This window comes from Pteronotus mesoamericanus, unplaced genomic scaffold (genome assembly GCF_021234165.1).
Source record: "Pteronotus mesoamericanus isolate MK-2021 breed Mesoamerican mustached bat unplaced genomic scaffold, CSHL_Meso_final contig_74, whole genome shotgun sequence".
NCBI lineage: Eukaryota > Metazoa > Chordata > Mammalia > Chiroptera > Mormoopidae > Pteronotus > Pteronotus mesoamericanus.
In genome coordinates this window covers 29,804,309-29,823,797 of record NW_026555247.1, presented here as the reverse complement: position 1 = coordinate 29,823,797, position 19,489 = coordinate 29,804,309, and the positions used below count along the sequence as shown (strand labels likewise).

Genomic DNA, 19,489 nt, shown 5'->3' with positions numbered 1-19,489 from the left:
AAAATCATTTTTCATCATTCTTCTTACATTCTGCTTCAAAAAATACAAAGCAGAATTTTGTTAACCAACACCTATAATGTCCTTCATTTAAAAATAATCAAATGTTCTCTACATGGTGCTTATTCATTTTTTATTCATGAATGTCAATGATTCTTGAGGCTGCTGAAGTGCATTGATTTTTCTGATTTAAAATGTTTGTATGTCATAAGCTCAAAACTTCTATATTCCATGCAGGATGGAATTATTTTTTGATGGGAGGGGTGATGCCGAGGTTAACATTATAATTTACATTGTATTCACTGAACTCAGAGTGCACTCTGGGAGTTATAAAGGTTCATCCTCCACAGGCTGAGATCTATTTCTGAGAGCATTCAAGTTAAATTTATCTCCAGAAATACAATATGACAGTTAGGATTCATTCTCTGTGAGATTTGTGACAGAAATCAGGGAAAAGATATAATGCAGTTTGGCACCTTTGGTATTCTTGAAAAGTTAAAATTTTGACATACTGAAATAATGAAATAATTGTTTATTAGAGGACTTCCACTTTGATCAATACAGGTTAATAGGAACTGGATTTACCCTCCTTCCAGGATCAACTTACAAAAACAAAAGTTTTCAGATATTGAACATCAGGCAGATCAGATCAGTGGTATCTGGGAGAAGGGACACACAGTCAGCCCATTGATTTCCCGACCTTATTGTCTGGAGAAAGTGGTCAGGCTGTAGAAGATAAAGAGGAAGCTGAGAGGAGCTCAGCGGATTCCCGTAATTGAGTACACAGGGTTGGAAGTCTGAGATAAGCAAAGCAAATGGAGTTTGTGAGAAAGAGTACCAGAGAGGACAGAAATGCACAGAAGGAGAGTTCTGGAAGTCTATAGGGGGTCCCTCTTGAGTCTTCATCTGAGTATTTTATCAGTAAATGTTATGAAGAAATTTTCCAAGCCTGGGGAAGGAACAACCAATATTAGCAAGAAAAAAATCTTTGGTGCTCACTCAGGGCTAGGAGTAAATGGGGTTCCAAAAGCCAGATTAAGAAAAAAATTACATAATTTTTGGAAATTTAGGTAGAATACTCAAAAGGTATTGCCTTAATAGTAGGGCAAATTCGCCTTATGCTATTAGATGGTACCAGTGCTCTAGTACAATGTAATAGCTTAAAAGCAAACCTCAAAAGGGTCAAAATTTTTTCAAGTAACTTAACTGCATTCTAGAATAAACCATAAAAATATCCAGCATCTCAAAAATTTAAAAAATACAATGTCTAAGAAGCATACATGCATAAAGTATATAATATGCATTGTTACATTGAATTCATCTACATCTTAAAAATGTAGAAAAATACAGTCCATAATGAGGAGAAAAATTAATAAATACAAGCAGACCCAAAATGGCAGAGAAAATAATCTGTAGACAAGAGCATTCCTTATGTTCAAAAAGGTAGAAAAAAATTGAGCATATTAACTAGAATATAGAAAATATAGAAAAGACTCAAACCAAACTTCTAGAGATAAAAACTATCATGTGTAATATGAAAAACACACCAGATGAGATTAAGATCATATTATCCACTGCAGGGGAAAAAAGTGGTTTTAAAGACATAGTAATAGAAACTATCAAAAATGAAACACAGAGAAAAAAACTAAAAATAATAAACAAAGAATCAATGAACTGAATACAGCCCCCAAACACCATAATATATGTGTAAGTGACATGCCTGATTGAGAGGAGTAAGAGTGGGAAAAATTAAAACTACTTGAAAAATAATGGCCTAAAATTTCCCAAATTTGATAAAACCTATGAACCCATTGATCCAAGAATCTCAACGAACCTCAAGCAGAACAAACACAAAAAATATTACACCAAGGCATCATAATAAAATTGGGTAAAAAGAGTGGCAAAGAAAAAAATTTTCCAAGCAGCCATAGGAACAGGAAACATGTACAGAGGTACAAAGAATGATCATAGCAGTCATGTTGGAAACAAGGCAATATAGGAGATAGTAAAGAACAATAATATCACTAAAAGTACTGAAATTAAAAAAAATTGTTGACCTAGAATTCCATTTCCAATGCAAACATATTTTTTAAAAAACTAAGGGAAAATGAAAACTTTTTTAGATTTACAAAAATTAAAAAATTAATTACCATTTTAACTCCATTACAAAGAAGTCATTCAAGAATAAAGAAAAATGATACCAGTTCACAATCTGGATTAGCACAAAGGAATGAAGAGCACTAAAGATTCTACCTATGTAGTTTGATTAAAAAATACATCTTTTTCTTATCTTTAAACTTTAAAAAAATATGTGATTATATAAAGGAAAATAATAGCAATTCATTGTTAACTTTGATAATATTCCTGTAAGGTAAATAGTGATAAGTCAAAGATGTATACTATAAACTATAAAGTAACCACTAAAGAAGCAAAGCAGTTATAGCTAATGATTCCACAAAGAATAAAAAATAATGATTTAAAAATACTTAACACCCTCAAAAATGCAGAAATAGAAATAAAAAAGAGAGCACAAAGAACATATGGGGCAACAGATGCAACAAAACACACATATACACATATAGCAGGATAGTAGATATTGTATAAACCCAATCATATCAATATTTACATTAAATGTAAATGGTCTAAGTATCTTAATTAAAATTCAGAGACTGTCAAATTCGATTAAAAAGCTAGACCCAACTATATACTGCCTACAAAAGCCCACTTTAAATATAAGTATAAAAACACTTTTAAAGAAGATGAGAAATATGTATCATGATAATATACAAACAAAAATTGGCCAGAGTTGTTATTAATATCAGACACAAGGTAGATTACAGAGCAAAGAATATTTCCACTGATAGAGAGTAATGGTTTATAAATGATAAAATGATTAATTCATCTAGAGAACATAATCCTAAATAAGTATGCACCTTATAATAGAGCTTTGACTTCATGGGGGCACATACTGGTAGAACTAATAGGAAAAAATTAACCCACAAGCGTAATTGTTTAGTAAAGCAAGATGCTCAGACATCTCTTTTTCTGTCTTTTCCCTCTAAGTCAATTCTAACCCTAGCTCACAGGACAATAATTCTCAGAGCTCTATGATTAAACGTTATTAAACTCTGAGACAAATACATGAGGCTATAAGTTGTGTGTGATCAGAAATTTTAGGACTGTGTCCTATCTCAATAGGTTATATTATGCTGTTGTTGGATTTAAAAGATGTGGTTTTTCCAGAAAACCTTGTTTTTTCATGTGGAAAATGGAACTTCTCTGCAGTAGTATATGAGAACTTCAAATTAATCTCAGGTTTGATCCCAGATTCCTCTCTCCATACTGAAGAGCTAGGTCTTTGCTATTTATCACAGTATTTATCTGAGTGTATTAATGTAACATGTAACTTCATTAAAAAATTAGCTTTGACTTATCTTGTTTACTTAAGTTCTCTTGATGTCTTTCCTCATTTGTAAAATAGAGATGATACCTGATGCTAACAAAAATTACGAAAATGAAGGAATAAATTGGTATTTGTCATGTATGTAGAAGAAATGCACCAAGTAGCTGTCTATAAATACTAAATGACATGGAAAAATCAAGAAGAGATCTGGATTATTCTGACCTAAATAAAGTATTTTCTAAAAATAATACAGAAGATGGAGGAATAATTTTTTATTGAATGCTTGGATTTAAAGTTGGTAGTATGAGTGACCCACATAATCTTTTATTTCAACAATTTGATTTTACAAGTGACAACTCATGTTATAAAATACAAGATTAAATGTGAAAGGGTTATAAAGAGAAAGGGGGGAATGAACATGGGAGATCTAGAGGTTTTTAATATAAGATACAAAAATATATACTTTCTCCAATGAGGTCTTTTCTCCTCTAGTTCAATAGCTATTCATCTTTTGTAAAAGATTCTTCCAATAGCCTTAGAAAATTCATTAGGTGTAAGGCAATGCAGGTGCTTTGGACCTCAGGGTGTAGGAAGTGGGAAAAGAGTTACAAATAGAATGGTATATATTATTAATGAATCACCCTGAGGCTGTCCTTAAAGACTGCTAGAAAATGCCTGTAGGTTTAAAAGACACTAACCTAAAAAAAATCATAAAAGATAAAGCCATTCTACGCAATACATTCTGAGTAATGATCTTATGGAATGACCTTTTCTCTTCCTTCTCACTCCTCCCAGGGCAACCAATGCTCATACTGAATGAATCTAACTCTACCACCTGGGATTTTCTCAGCATTCTCTAATATTATAGCTGGAACCAGTTTACACTTTAGTCTTTCACAATGAATATCACTATGTTTACAGTTTTGATTCAAGTTAATTTCAGTAAATAAATAATTTCATGCACTTGGTGAGTTATCTGAGTTTAAAAAACTGGAAACTTCAACTACTTTTAAAACTGTGTTTTACATAGTTCATTAGTTTATTTTTATTTTAAAAAATGTTTTAAATCCTCACCCAAGGATATGTTTATTAATTTGAGAGGGAGGGAGGGAGAGACAGAGAGGGGGAAACATGGATTTGAGAGAGAAACATGCATCGGTTGCTTCCTGTAGGCACCCTGACTAGGGATATGACCTGCAACCTAGGTATGTACCCTGACTGGGAACTGAACCCACAACCTTTTGGTGCATGGCTGATGGTCCAACCAACTCAGTACCAGGCCAGACCAGTAAAGTCCACTATTTTTAAAACTGTATTTAATATAGTCCGCTTTTAGATAATGAAGACAAACCAGAACACTATAAATGTCATGGTTTATAAACACACAAGTGAAAGCCTGTGTAAGTATACTATACATATACACACACACTCACACACACACACATTTGCTAAACTGCTGTGTACAAAATGATAAAAAGAAAAATGTCTTATTTACATGTATATAGTTTAAAAAACTGCAAGTAATTCTACTTTTATTATCTCAGGTTAATCTCATAAAAAGCTCATAAGGTAGTGGCATACTATTCCATTTTACAGATGAGAAAACTGAGGCTAATAGAGTCTTACGGCATGGGAATAAAAAGGCTACTGTGTCCCATAAGACAGAAATCTATCGTTAGAATTCAAATAGTCATTTGATATCATTGGATTTTGAACAAATTTAATCACAAATAGAACACTGATTTTCTTAATCTTTGTTGTTTTTTTTACACTAAACAGTCCAAATAAAATATTTCCAATTAGTGTTATAAAAAGGATTTTCAATAATATTTAGAAATAGGTAATACACTTATCTTAAAAAACTAAATATTTTTAATTAAGGCAACACTTTAATATTTTTGCAATAACAATGCACCTTTTGATGCCTAATATGTCTTACAAAGACCAACTTCTTCACTTCTATTAAATCTTTTTAATATCTGTTAAGTTCTTGACACCATAAAATAAAGAATTAAAAAATACTCTTTTCCCCCATTTTCTCTGAAATACTGTTAGGTCAGAGTTTAAATCACTTCCTCAACATTAAACATCATGGCAGAGAGAAAAATATGGATCTAAACTCAAATCAAAAGTCCCATCCAATTCCATCTTTATTTACTTGTTAGTTTGCTTAGAATACATTTTAAAAACATGAGTCCTTAGAAATCATGCCATCTGATAAACATGATTGAAAGGAGAATAAGAATGAAAGCAAATGATAATTGAATATTCATAAAAATAACCCAAAACACTTCAAAAGAAGTAATAGATAGTCATTAAAACTCTAAAAGTTATAATTGTACATTCTTCCTTTTACAGGGTAACATCAAATGATAAGAATGTTAGTTTACTGTACATCTCTGTTAATCCACATCAGTGATGTTGAAAGATTTTAATGAATTCTTCTTCAGATACGTGATAGTTTTAAATGGGCTGATTGTACTGGGAAGAATATAAATCTTTGTAGGAATATTTGCCATGTTAGTTTAATCTCAGATGGAAAAGAAATGGCTGTATTTGTACATTCATACATTTTGTTTTTTGCTTTCTGACCCTCATGAGATATTACGTTTTATCATTTCCATTGCATGAGTGCTTGAGTACTATATTTTAAAAACACTTAGTCAAATGCATAACTCAAATTTAATTTTATAAATGACTAAACTTTGGTCAAAAGTCCAAACTTTAGTCAAAAGTCTGTTCCAAAATGTTGATTTTTTTCAATTAAATTATATATTCTACAGTCATTTGTGGTTCCCCTAATTTATTTTGTTAACACAAATAAGTGTGCAATAACACTAAACATAACACAGATGGAAAATACTCTGTCTGGAAACTGATCTTATTTTGATAAAGAATTTTCACCATAGAAGCTGTTCACAAATATTTAACAAGGGACTGGGGATTTTCGAGTTCTGCTGTGATGGTGTGAGCTTCCTTTAGCTCACCTATCCCATTGATAAGGACCATAAACTGTAAATACAAAAAAAAAAAAAGGAACACCTTAAACACAAACTATTGTACAGAATATCTGAGGATTACACCAAAGTAGGCAGACTGCTGAATTAAGTGAAAACTTGGAGAAGAAAAACAAATAATCCCATTGGGGTGCCTGTGGGAGGCAAACGAGAGAGAGAGAGAGAGAGAGAGAGAGAGAGAGAGAGAGAGAGAGAGAGAGAGAGAGAGAGAGAAATGGAGAAATGGAGAAGGGGCAAACAGAAAACAAAACATAAAATAGTGACTTAAATTCAACAATTTACATAATTACATTAATCTTAACTGTCTAAAAATTCCATTAACAGGCAGAAATTTTCAGAGTGCATACAATAGCAAGACCCCACTCTATACTACCAATGAGAAACAGAGAAACATTAAAAAAAAGATACAGGTCAAATGGGTGGTGAACACACAATACAATATACAGATGCTGTATTATACCTGAAACCTACATAATTTTATTAACCAGTGTCACCCCAATAAATTAAAAAAATAAAGACATGGGTTGAAAGTAATGGATGGAACATAAAGATACTTAAATGACAAAAAGTCCACTATTTTATTTTATACATTATGGTAAGACATGGGACTAAAAGTAGTATAAGCCGGTGGCACTTAAATACATAGGTACATATAGGTGCAAGTGCATGTGTGTGTCCAGATAAATTTTAAAATATAAATCCATGATTACCTATCAATCAGATAGGTTCCTATCCCATTTTATCTTCCTAGCTCTTAGGAACAAACACACCTTACCAAGGGGAATTTCTTGCTTTCTCATTAAGCATTTGGAGAGATTTGTCAGCGTTAATCCCTGCAATGCCCCAACTTAACTAGATGTGATGACTACTGGGGAGTTACTTTGTGATAAAGAGCATCATGAATGAGGGGACATGGTGCCACAGTGCAGTGCCTTTCAGGAGTCTGTTCTGAGTGTGCACCACGGTCACCCTGCCAGGAGCCTCTGGTGCCGCGGGAATCTCTCCCTCCAGTGTGTGGCATGGAGGTGAGCTGGCAAGAATGATGGATGGTGAATAATGGATAAATGGTAGTCCCCTGACAGAGGTTCGGCATACATAAAATACAAATTTTGTGAATGCCTTAACATTCCAACTCAGGGACTGACTGAGAGAATATTATTTCTAAAAGCCAAGCCAACAAAAGTTGTGAAAACTTTCAGTAGGTGCTTCTCTTAGTGTTTGAAGCCATTAGAGGGAAAATGGGTCAGTGCAATTTTCCTCTTGTACTTAGAAAATCTTTTTTTTGCTAGTGCAAGAAAAGCTATTCAAATTTAATCCAGGCTTCTCCTCACAAATGTTCTGTGTGTGAGACATTGCAAGTTAAGTAGCACTCCCCCCCTAAGAAAAAGCTTGCATTGGAGAAAGCCAGTGCAATTCAATGCAAATAATATGTGGTTAAAGCAGCAGATAGAAATAGCTTGCTCTTTGCTTTATGAGAATTGCTTAAATTCTTGGCACTCTGTATATAACATAGATTTCTGTTATTTCTCTCTGTTAATGATACAAGTTCTATTGCCCTATAGATAATCAGAGATAATATGAACACTTTTAAATGGCTTAGCCCTCTCTGAATAGATAGGTTTTCAATGTATTCTTAATAATCACAATTCAAATTTGGTATTCAGTAAACCAAGGCTGAGTATACAATAAGAGAACTTGGATTGGAGAAGGATCAAGAATATATGTAGATAGGTGTTTGATAACTCTAAGTTACTGGCTCAGTGGTATATTTACACAGTGGAATACTACTTGGCCATAAAAAAGAAGGAACTCTTACCCTTTCCAACAGCATGGATGGACCTGGAGAGCATTATGCTAAGTATAATAAGCCAGTCAGGGAAAGACAAGTACCATATGATTTCACTCATATGTGGAATCTAGCGGACAAAATGAACTGACAAGAAGAATAGAGACAGGCTCATAGATAGAGAGCGGGCTGACACCTGCCAGGGTAGGGGTGGGGGCGGGATAGGTGGAGGTAGTGGAGAAATTGAGCAAAAAGGAAAAGAGAAAAAAACTCATGCATGTGGAAAATGCTGTGGTGATTGCAGAGCTGTGGATGGAGTCTAAGGTGGAGGGAGGTCGAGGAGGGTGGGTGAGGATAAATGGTGATCGATGGGAACTTCGGGTGGTGAACATACAATACAGTGTACAGATGATGTGTTGTAGAACTGTGCACCCGAAACCTGTATAATTTTGTTAAACAGTGTCAGTCCCATAAATTCAATAAAAGGAAATAAAATTCGGTCTTTCATTTTGTTGTTTTACTGTCATAATGACATAGCCATAAAGCTTTATCTATAAATGAAAAGGGAAAAGAAGGTAATGTTAACTAAATAATTCAAGGTTAAAATTGACAGAATATCTTCCTAGTAAGGAAAAGATAAAAAATGTGTTGACTTTCATTTTATAAGAATTATTAAGATTAGAAGTTTCCCTTTATCAGTAAAAAAAATGATCCAATACACCTTTCATATCCTTGGATACAATTACTCAATTGAAAATCCAGAGAGGAAATGCGCGCGCGTGCGTGTGTGGGTGTGTGCGTGCGTGTGTGTGTGTGTCTGTGTGTGTGTGTGTGTGTGTGTGTAGATGGACAGAAGACAGAAGAGAAGAATTCTTTTAAGAATTAATGTATGCCGCAAATTGAAATTATCTTTTCAAGAAAAAAATCAATAAATTATTTATTTCCTTTAATGAAATAAAACCACAGGTACTCACCCAACCTCTCAATGGAATAATACCGCTGTTTACTATCCACACGTACTGTCTCAGCATAAGGGCTCCCAACGCCGTAACCAATGATGTAGCCTCGCACCACAATGTTTGGGTTCAAGGGAGGAGTCCAACTCATGATGATGCAGTTGGTCTGGGGCCTCACATGAAGCGAGCTTGGCTGGTCAGGGACTTGCGATTCTAGAATTCAAAGGGAGGCATCATCAGCCTGTCTTGAAATAGAACACGTAGCAATGTGCAATGCCTTTTTAAACAAGACTTAATAGCATATTCCATAGAGGCTCAAATAGCACATCATTTATGGCCCAAGTTCCTAGAAGGCTTTTCTTAAGAAGTTGTCAGGAGAAATAGTTGAGGGTCAAGATTTGCTCAGCATGGTTAGAATGATCCTTGACCTATGGTTTATTGCATCTGTGAAAAGCTCATCGATTAGCAAGGAAAAGGAGACAGCAGCCCGGATTAAAGCCTCGCACACTTTGGAGCGTGCAAATTTGGTTTAATATCAGGCTCTGTCATTTACTAGCTGTGTGTCCTCTTGACATTATTTATCTTCTCTGATTTTGGCTTTTAATTAAATTGGCATTCTAAATATTGATGGACTCAAAGTTTGGGTTCTGGCAGTATTAAAGGGCCCATTAACACCGTATACTGACCAGCTGTGAGAGAACTTAAGACTTTGTCCTTTCTATGCCATGGTTCCCTCACATGCAGAATAAGGACAAGGATAACAAAGGTCTCATATGGTGATGAGAAAATTTAATGAGTTAATGCATATAAGTACTCTCATTATGAGTAGCTATTAGGGAAAGAATGCATGTGTTACCCTGCCATAATGTTATTTTTAAGGACATTTTGTGCTGAATATTAATAAATTGGCATTCTGATTTTTTATATCATTATTCTTCCCGATGATCTCATCCTAAAGAAATGATGCACTTTCTGGGCACTTATCATCATTCAATTAATGAATATTTATAGAGCAACTACTATCTTTAGAGTGTGGGGCAGGTAACCATGACGATCAGGATACAGGAGAGGGGGAATATGGCATACACAAAACCTGCACTCTTAGGAGTTTATAATTTAATAGGAAAGGTAGGCAAGTTAAAAGGCAGTGATAATATACTATTATAAATATTTCGATGGGTTTAATACAGGCACATGTAACTTATTCTTTGAAAATCCGTAAGTATTCTGGGAATAAATTTAAGAAAGAATGTGCCTATATAAACTTCATAGTCCATTAAGTGCTCAGCACAGTTCCTGGCAATCGATAGGTACTCAAAAATATTGGTGATTTGAACTTTATTCAAACTACTTGTATTCGTTATTTCTTTTCTAACTGAAAATTCCTAATGGTAACATATGTCAAACTATGCAAGAGAATTCGATGATTAAAGGTAATATTATAATATATTTTTCTCCTTGATGTAATAGCTAAAGGAGATTCAATCTCTACCAAATTTATCTACCATTAACACACACACTTCTAGCTTAAGTGATATATAGAAGTGTCTTTTACTAAAGTTTTAAAAATAGGTACTATATTAACAGCTTCTTAAAAGATGCTACATTCTAAAGATGCTACATCAACACCATTTTCTAAAAGTTTTTTTTATCTGAAGATGTCCATTTGTGAACAAAAAAGATACAAGCTATTTTTTGTTCTGAAGAAGGCTGTGGTGTAATACGCAAAGGCATCGTCAAAAAAATTATTTCAAAATGTGAGTATAAACCTTAACAGCAGAGACACAATGTGTGTGAACGATTTCCCACTATAAACCCTAAGTAAAAATAATGAAATAGATGAAAGGGATGGATTGATTACTTAAATAAACCAGTCAGAGAAAGACAAATAACATTTAATCTCACTTATATATGGAATCCAATGAACAAAACAAACAGACGAATAGAAACAGAGGGGCGGATACATGGCACAGACTGACAGCGATCAGAGCGGAGGGCAGCTGGGGGGTTGGAGCAAAGAAGCTGAAGGGTTTCTTTCATCCAACCCCCCATATGTGTGTGTGTGTGTGTGTATAAAAATATAAATAAAACATAGACATAGACAATGGTATGGTGATGGCCAGAGGGAAAGTGGGGGTCAATGCAGAGGAAAGAGACCTTGATTTTAGGCAGTGGGCACATGATGCAGTGTGCTGATAATAGTTTGTTGAGTTGTACACTTGAAACCTATACAGTTTTTGTGAACTAATGTCACCCTGCAAAATTCAATTAAAAATACTTTTCAACTCTATTGGCACAGAGGCTCTCCAGTGTCCTTGAAATGTAATGGGCTCTAAAATAAACCCTGTTTAACACATCTGAAGCATTTATAATAATTATTGAAACAACAAGATACTCTTAATTTAGAAAAGGAACTAAATAGTGTTCAGATTTTCTGCAATTACGACTTTTTAAAAACAATAAAGCGCCTAAAGTTTTGATGACAGTATTCAAGATCTTTTAGAATAAAAGGAAAAAAGAAACTATTTAAAATATTTTCAGAACAATGCTTTCTCCCTCTTTCTGCAAACCATAAATCAGCTCTTCTGCAAGTTAGTTAAGTTAGTACCCAGAGAATTACATCTCTATGAGCTGTAAGGGTACCATGGGGATCAGTGTGCGCGTTGGCTGTTGAAGAAGAGGGGCTGTTATTACACACAACACATCTGTACTCTTCACTCCTAAAATCCTAGATCCTAACCTTAAAACAATTACAGCATTACAAAAAACAAGGGTATTAATATGAGTCTATGCTGTTTCCCCATCTAAATACTTAATGGCCTTTTACTGCTCAGTTAAGATCATAGGGCCAGAGGGAAGGGTGCATTTCAAGTCAGTATTAGATCTAAGCCATTCATAACAGATGGCCTCATTATAATGGTAACTGTGTTAGAAGAGCGTTCGTAATCCAGAGTCCAACGGAATCCAATCTAAAGACAGAAATGACAAATTTCCTTGTATCCTACATAAGTGAGTTTTCTCTAACACAGATGATGTGGTGGAGTATGAAAGTGATTACTATAGGAGTGACCGAACTGAAAAACATCAACTCAGAAAATCTGCTGCGGTTCTTAATCCCTGGACCGTTCCCCCCATTCTCCCATTCCCCCTCCCAGCTGATAACCCTCCAAATGCTCTCCATATCTATAATTCTGTTCCTGTTCTGGTTGTGTGCTTAGTTTGTTTTTTTTTTTTAAATCAGCTGTTGACAGTTGTGAATTTGTTGCCACTTTAATGGTCATAGTTTTGATCTTTTCTTCTTAAATAAGTTCCTTTAACATTTCATGTAACAATGGCTTGGGGGACAGGAAGAAGTTATGAATAGTATAGGAAATGGAGAAGCCAAAGAACTTACATGCATGACCCATGGACATGAACTAAGTGGGGGATTGCTGGAGGGAAGAGGGTAACAGGTGGAGGGAGGCAAAGGGAGAAAATTGGGATAACTGTGAACAGCATAATCAATAAAATATACTCAAAAACTAGACATGTCCTTGGGTGAGGATTTTTTTTTAAAAAGGAGCTCTGCCGTGGAAGCTGTGTGACAGGAATACTCTTTGGAGGCAGAAGCTGAAATTTGCTTCTCGGAAGGCTTTCACAAGCTTTCACAAGTACCTCTAGGACAATGAGTGCATACATAAAGCATAGATAAGAGTAAGGCAATTATTGAAATAATTTGAAAGCAAAGAACACATTTTCCCTGAAATATCTAAATTAATGAGGCCCAAAAATTCTACTGGAGTCTGAAATGTTAAGATAACTAGGTCAACTGCCATTTTGATTATACTATGAAATTATGGATCCTTAGTTCAATTTGTTTCTAAAGGACATTTATTATTCTTTGAGTGGTGATTATAGATTCCCACTAATGAGTAATGTTCACATATAACACACTAGGAAATTTATCAGGTTAATCCCTGTGACTTTTCAAGAATTACTGTAGATTGCCTATGTGCCAGTCATCATACTATGGTACTATAGGTATGGGGGGTATAATTTTGGGGAGGAAAGACCTATATAAATAAGTAAATATAGAAATAAACAAACAAAAAGACAGAGAAATCATGAAATCTTGGTAAGTGCCATGCTGATGGGATAGCAACTGACTCATCAAGGAAGGTATCACTGGTATAGTCTCAGGTGAATGATCATAAAGAACCAGTCAAGCAAATATCTGGTTGGAAAGCTTTATAGGCGGAGGAGACAACTACTGTAAAAATCTTATGGCAAGGGTGAGGTTGGTGTTAAAAAAAAAGCAAAAAAGGTCATTGTGCCTGGAGCATAGGCGGCAAGAAGGAAAATAAAAAGGGGGTTATCCAATAGGAATGTAAAATGGTGCAGCTACTATGAAAACAAAAAGACAGTTTTTAAGAAAATTAAAAACAGAATTACCATATGATTTCTACTTCTGAGTATGTTCCCAAAATTACTGGAACTCAAACAGATATTCATACACCTGTGTTCATAACATCGTTATTCACAATAGCCAAAAGGTAGAAACCACAGAAGCATCCATCAACACATGAACTGATAAACAGTCTGGGGTATATAGGTACAATGGAATGTTTTCCAGCTTTAAATAGGAAGGGAATTTTGACACAGGCTACAACATGAGTAAGCCTTGAGGACATTATGCTAAGTGAAATAAGCCAGTCACAAAAGGACAGTTTTTTGATTCTAGTTATATGAGGTACTCAGAGTAGTCCAATGCCTGGAGACAGGAAGTGGAATGGTGACTGCTGGGGCTCGGGGGAGGGGTGTTATGGAGTTGTGTGATGGGTACATGGTTTCAGTTTTGCAAGACGAAGAGTTCTGCAAAAGGGTGGTAGTGAGGGTTGCACAAAAGTGTGAATGCCTTTAATGTCATTGAACGGTACCCCTAAAATGGTTAAGATGGTACATGTTATTCTGTGTGTATTTTTAAACATTTTTTTAAATTAGGAGACCCCCCCAAATGCTTTTGTACTTGTTTGGGCGCCCATTGTGGAGATGGAGCGGCCATGCTTGGGGCATTTGTAAGGTATAGTCAACAAAGCTACAGATTGGATGTGAGTGGTATGGGAAAGAGGAGAATTAATAACTCAGCTGTCTCTGGCTTGGGCACCAGGTGGATTGATGTACTGAGCTGAGGAAAAATGAGTGAGTACTTGGGTCATGTTAAGTGTAAGATGCCTAGCAGTCATACTTGTATAGATTCCAGGGAAGTAGGTGGATATAAAGTATGGGGATTTGGTGAAAGGCAATGGTCAGACACATAGATGTGGAAGCCACGAGCATACAGAGGGTATTTTAAAAGAATTATGTTTGTGAATATAGATATAGTGTATAAAAATAAATAAATGACAAATAAGGTCATGTTATTGCTCCACTCAAACCACTCCCCAAAGTCATCCCACACCAGGTTCTTTACCCTGGTTCCCTTAAAAGGTCACGTATACTCTGTTGTTTCCTCACCTCACTTAGCCCTCTGTCCTCATCTCCTGTCACTTCCTCCTTTGCTCACCTCCCCCCCGTCATTTATTGCACACCGGACACTGCTGTTACTCACACATGCCAGGTGTGCTGTGGCCTCAGGGCACTTGTATTTTCCTCCCGGGGAAGCTGTCCCTACAATATGCCTTCCTCTCTGACCTCCTTCAGGTTTTTGTTATTAAATTTCCATCTGCAGCCTTCCCTGGCTACTGCATTTAAAATTGCTATTTTTTTCCTAATCTCTAATATTCTAATCTCCTAATAATCTCTCATTTTTTCCCTTTAGGATTTATTAACCACTCATTCTGCTCCCTTTTTCATGTGATTATTTCTTTAGTCTCTGTCTCCTCCTTTTCCATAAATTCTCCAGTAGCTAGAACAGTTCCTGGGCATAAAGTACAAAATACAGAAATGAAGATCCCATTTCCTATAAGGTTTGATACAATTACCATAATGTATAACTGTCATTAAATATAAAATGACCACAATTTTCTACAATTCTGCCCATAAGATACTTTTAAGAAAAAAACTGGAATGACAGAAATGAAATAAGAAGAAAATACAGTTATTAAGTCTGTTCTTCCAGTAGCCAACAAGACGGGTGTCCGCCGGCTCCTGCTAATGAAATCCATTGCTGCTGTTTACCGTCTGGTGTCTATGACCATGCCAAGCAGTGTCAGGCATTGGTTCTTTTAACAAATACTCCCATATCTGTTCTCTTTACAGTGTGCTGTATTTTATGGGTCATTTTGTTCGACTTTTGTTCTAGTCCCTAATAGCCTATATTTCTTTACAGAGAATTACCTAAGGCAACTGACACACCCAAACTCTATCTTTCCAGGCAGGTCTTATATATACACTAATGTGTTTGTTTCTATTAGCAGTGCCTGTTCTCACCCATGGCCATTAACTTCCTTAAGCCACTCACCTCTATCAACTTGGAACGTTATTTATTTAATTATTGTAGTGGGGAACCACTTCTATTCACCATTGAACTCTTCCTTGTATTTTAAAATTCTACTCCTATTATCTTCTCAGTAATAACTTTTTAATATATTATAAAAATTTACATGCAGCCAAATTCACTCAGTGGTATACGGTTCTATGGGCTTTGAAAACCCATGATACAGGACAATTCCATTGGCCTCAAAATGTTGCCTTGCTTCCCCCTTTGCCATCATTCCTTCTCCCAACCCTTGAGTATTAATTCATAAAATGAATTTTATAATATCATTCTGCCACAAATATGTATGCTTTTCTGACTATTCTATTTAGTTTCAGCATTAAAATTTTTAGAAACCATCCAGGTTTTTGTTCTTGTGCCTAATAACCATAATGGCTAAAATTTATGGAGACCTATTATGCATAGGTATAATACGTAATATTTCAATAAACATTTTATCATTTTAATATTTCATAGTTTTTGTGTTCTCAAAGGTGTTTATTCCAGTGGTCAGTAGTTGTTACTCTATTATTTCATACATAGTTTGCATTCTTAGCTATTCTACACATTTTATATTTATCTCATTTTTTTTACTTTTCAAACAAGATTTATAATTTTAACTGTATTTCATTTTTTACTTTGAATGTTTCTTTCTATTTGTTTTATGTCCAGTAATCTCAATATTTTATTATTTTATTTTATTTTTAGCTACTTTTGTTTATCTAGTGTTATTTTATCCTGTCACTGTTCCTGAAATTGAAAATAAATGTTGATGGAAACTGAGAGAAGAAAGGTGGTTGCCAGGGTTTGGGGCTGGGGGTCGAGGGGATGAAAAAATGTTTGTCAAAGGGCACAAACTTTCAGTTATAAGATGAATAGTTTCTGGGAGATCTAATGTACATCATAGCGTCTATGTTTAACAGTCCTAGGTTACATATTTGAAAGTTGCTAATAGAGTAGATCTAAAATGTTCTTACTTACATACACAAAGAGATAATTATGTGAGGTGATAGATGTGTTAACTAACCTTAATATGGTAATTGTCATGCTGTAAACATTGAATACAATACTGCATGTCAATTACATCTCAATAAAGCTGGAAAAAATTTTAAAAGAAAACAAATGTAGAATGAAACCAGAAAAAAATGTAGAAATTCAAGGGTAGAAGGTCGGTATATAGCCAGTGCTCTAAAAAGGGAGTTTTGACAGATTTGTTTCTTTAATATCACAACAATGAATTCTAATTCTGGGAGGAAAAAGTGTCTCCTAAATCTATGCCAATTAAATTGGTAGATCTGGGGAAGGGTTGGGGGTGATAGAGTTCATCTGTGTCCTTCAGTTCAGAGTTTATCTGTGTCCTTCAATTCCTGATATGGACAAACTTACTCCTAATGACAGTAAAGGTAGATCATTGGAATAAAGCTGTCTGCCCAGGCCCAGGAAATAATTGACATCATCTCAAAAATAACTGATTAGATTCCAGGTGCTATAAACTCTGAACCTTTACACGCTAATCATGGTTTGCATTGATGATAACTCAACGGAAACAAGTAGGAAAAATGTAAGATATTCCTTAGGGACAAGACTCTCCAAGCCATACCCAAGTGACAAAACAGTCGTACCTTCTCTGGTTATCTCTTGTTTAAAGAATCTGAAAAATCTCAACAGGTTATGAATATAGGCCAATATTGAACAAACATGGGCTCCATCTGTGGAGCTCTTGATTTGACAAGTACCACTGGATAGGTCAGATATCTATTTTGAGAGCTTGATGCAATGAGTCTTTCTAAGAGCAACTGTGGAATAGGAGCCTGTAAATATCTGGGAGACTTGTTCTCTCAGTTGATAGTTCAATAACACAAACTTAAAATATCATACATTCACACTAGAAGCTTGTATCTTTATGCCATGAATTTCATACTCAATAACTTCCAGATTTGGGCCATTCAAACAATAAACCCTGTGTTGAATGAGGTATGGAGGGTAGGGGCTCGGTGCTTCCCAAATGGTATATTTCCATGAAGTCTTCAGGCTTGTTCTCCTATAACTGGATTAAAACCCTACTCTCTCAAAACTATAGACCTATTTGTGTGCTCTTAAAAAACACAGTATCTCTAAAATTTTATGCCAAGCTGCTCTCTAGAAAACTTGCATTTTCAATTAATAGCTTACATGAGAAAGAGATAATGTAGTTAAAAGTCTATACATATCACAAAGAGAGCAAAGGATTTTTCTAGCTCTTCTTCATCTGCATTTTTTCTTTTGACCACAAGAATGGACATCAGTGAAGAATCAAACTCTAAATTGTGTAAGTTTAACATAGCTAATAACTGGTTATGAGTGCTGACATAGTTACCCATCTAATCAATATCCATTGAGCATCTACTCTGTAATAGGCATGATGCAAAGCACAGAGCAGTTCACGTCAAATAAAGCATGGTCTCATCAAACTAGTTTGGTGTAAGAGAAGGAAATCTTTATTTTTCTACCAAAAGTAGTGGCAATAGTCTTAATACCATTTATTGAATAATCTGCTAGTTAAAATGCCACCTTTATTTTTTTCTCAGTTATAGCAAGAAATATTTCTGTCCTCTACATTCTGTTACACTAATCTCCTTGTCTATTTCTATGCCAAACTGTACTATATTGATTTTAAATCAGGATTTATAGTAAGTACTAATGTGTATTTTACTTGAACAAAATTTCTCGGAATTCTTTCACATTGATTCTGCCATATGAAGATCATTCTGATTAGAATTGTATTAAATTAATCTTTAACTTGGGGAGAATTAACCTTATACATTTGGTAAAATTCTGCATCAAGGAACATGTATAACTTTCTTTTAGTCATGTCTTATTTTATATCTTTTAATAAAATGTCATTTTCTTATACATTTGTTTACAGCATGTGAAATTTAGTCTTAGAGACTATAGTTTGCTATACATGCATTTCTTTCTTTGTAATATTTGAACTAATTAATTATTGCTTGTATAAGAATATATATCATCTTATAAAATTTTCTTATTGGTGATAATAGGTTTTTAGTGTACTATCTTGGAATGTCCAAATGCAATCTCAACATTTATAAAAACAACATCCCTTGTGTAATAAAATGTTTTTTTATAGTATTTCTCCCCCAAACTTCCACACTACTGAATAACAAATAGAATTAAGCTTCCCTGGCTTGTTTGAACCTTAAAGACAATGTGTTCAGTGTTTTACCCTTCAGTATAATGTGTGTTTTTAGTTTCTTACAAAAACAATAACACTTTGAAAGCTTCCTATTATTACCATATTAATATGTGTTTAAAAAAACAGTAACGGCTGCCTATTTTATGAATTGCCCTCTTATATCTATTGATATAATTACATGACAACATCTCTTTCTATTGTATCTTAGTTAGATACTAGGCTATTAAAAAGCCTGAATGTATGCCCTGCTTTTGTATTAGAAGGGATTGCATCTATTTCCTTAATGCAGACAACATTTTACTATCATGAACAAGAATGAGCATAGTAAGACCATTGGTATTAGTATTTCAAATTGCTGTCAAAGTCTGACTGTAATTTATCAAAACTAGCAACAACAATAAGCATTTGTTGAGTGTTTAATATATAACAGAACCACTGTTGGGTACTATTGTCATTATCATAGTTTACCTTCACAAAGATCCATTGCTCAAAATTATGCGGTAAGTGGAGAAGGATTTAAACCGAATTACTATGATTTCAGAGCCCACAATCTTATCCACTAAGTTATATCTAGAAGAAGTTAAGCAAATCATAAGAGAATCGAACATTTCATGAGCACATTAAAAAGTGTGCTATGGCTAAGAAAAGGACTTTAAGCTTTGTTGAACACTTACCCAAGTATA

The 19,489-nt window shown here is 34.6% G+C and overlaps 1 protein-coding gene across 1 annotated transcript in view; it reads right to left on the bottom strand.

The window, feature by feature from the left end:
* Positions 1 to 19,489, bottom strand: part of DCC (DCC netrin 1 receptor) — a 1,009,790-nt gene that overhangs the window by 138,088 nt on the left and 852,213 nt on the right. The window contains exon 15 of the mRNA XM_054583674.1: positions 9,178 to 9,372. Coding sequence (XP_054439649.1) covers positions 9,178 to 9,372 — 195 coding nt within the window. The remainder of the gene's footprint in view (positions 1 to 9,177; positions 9,373 to 19,489) is intronic.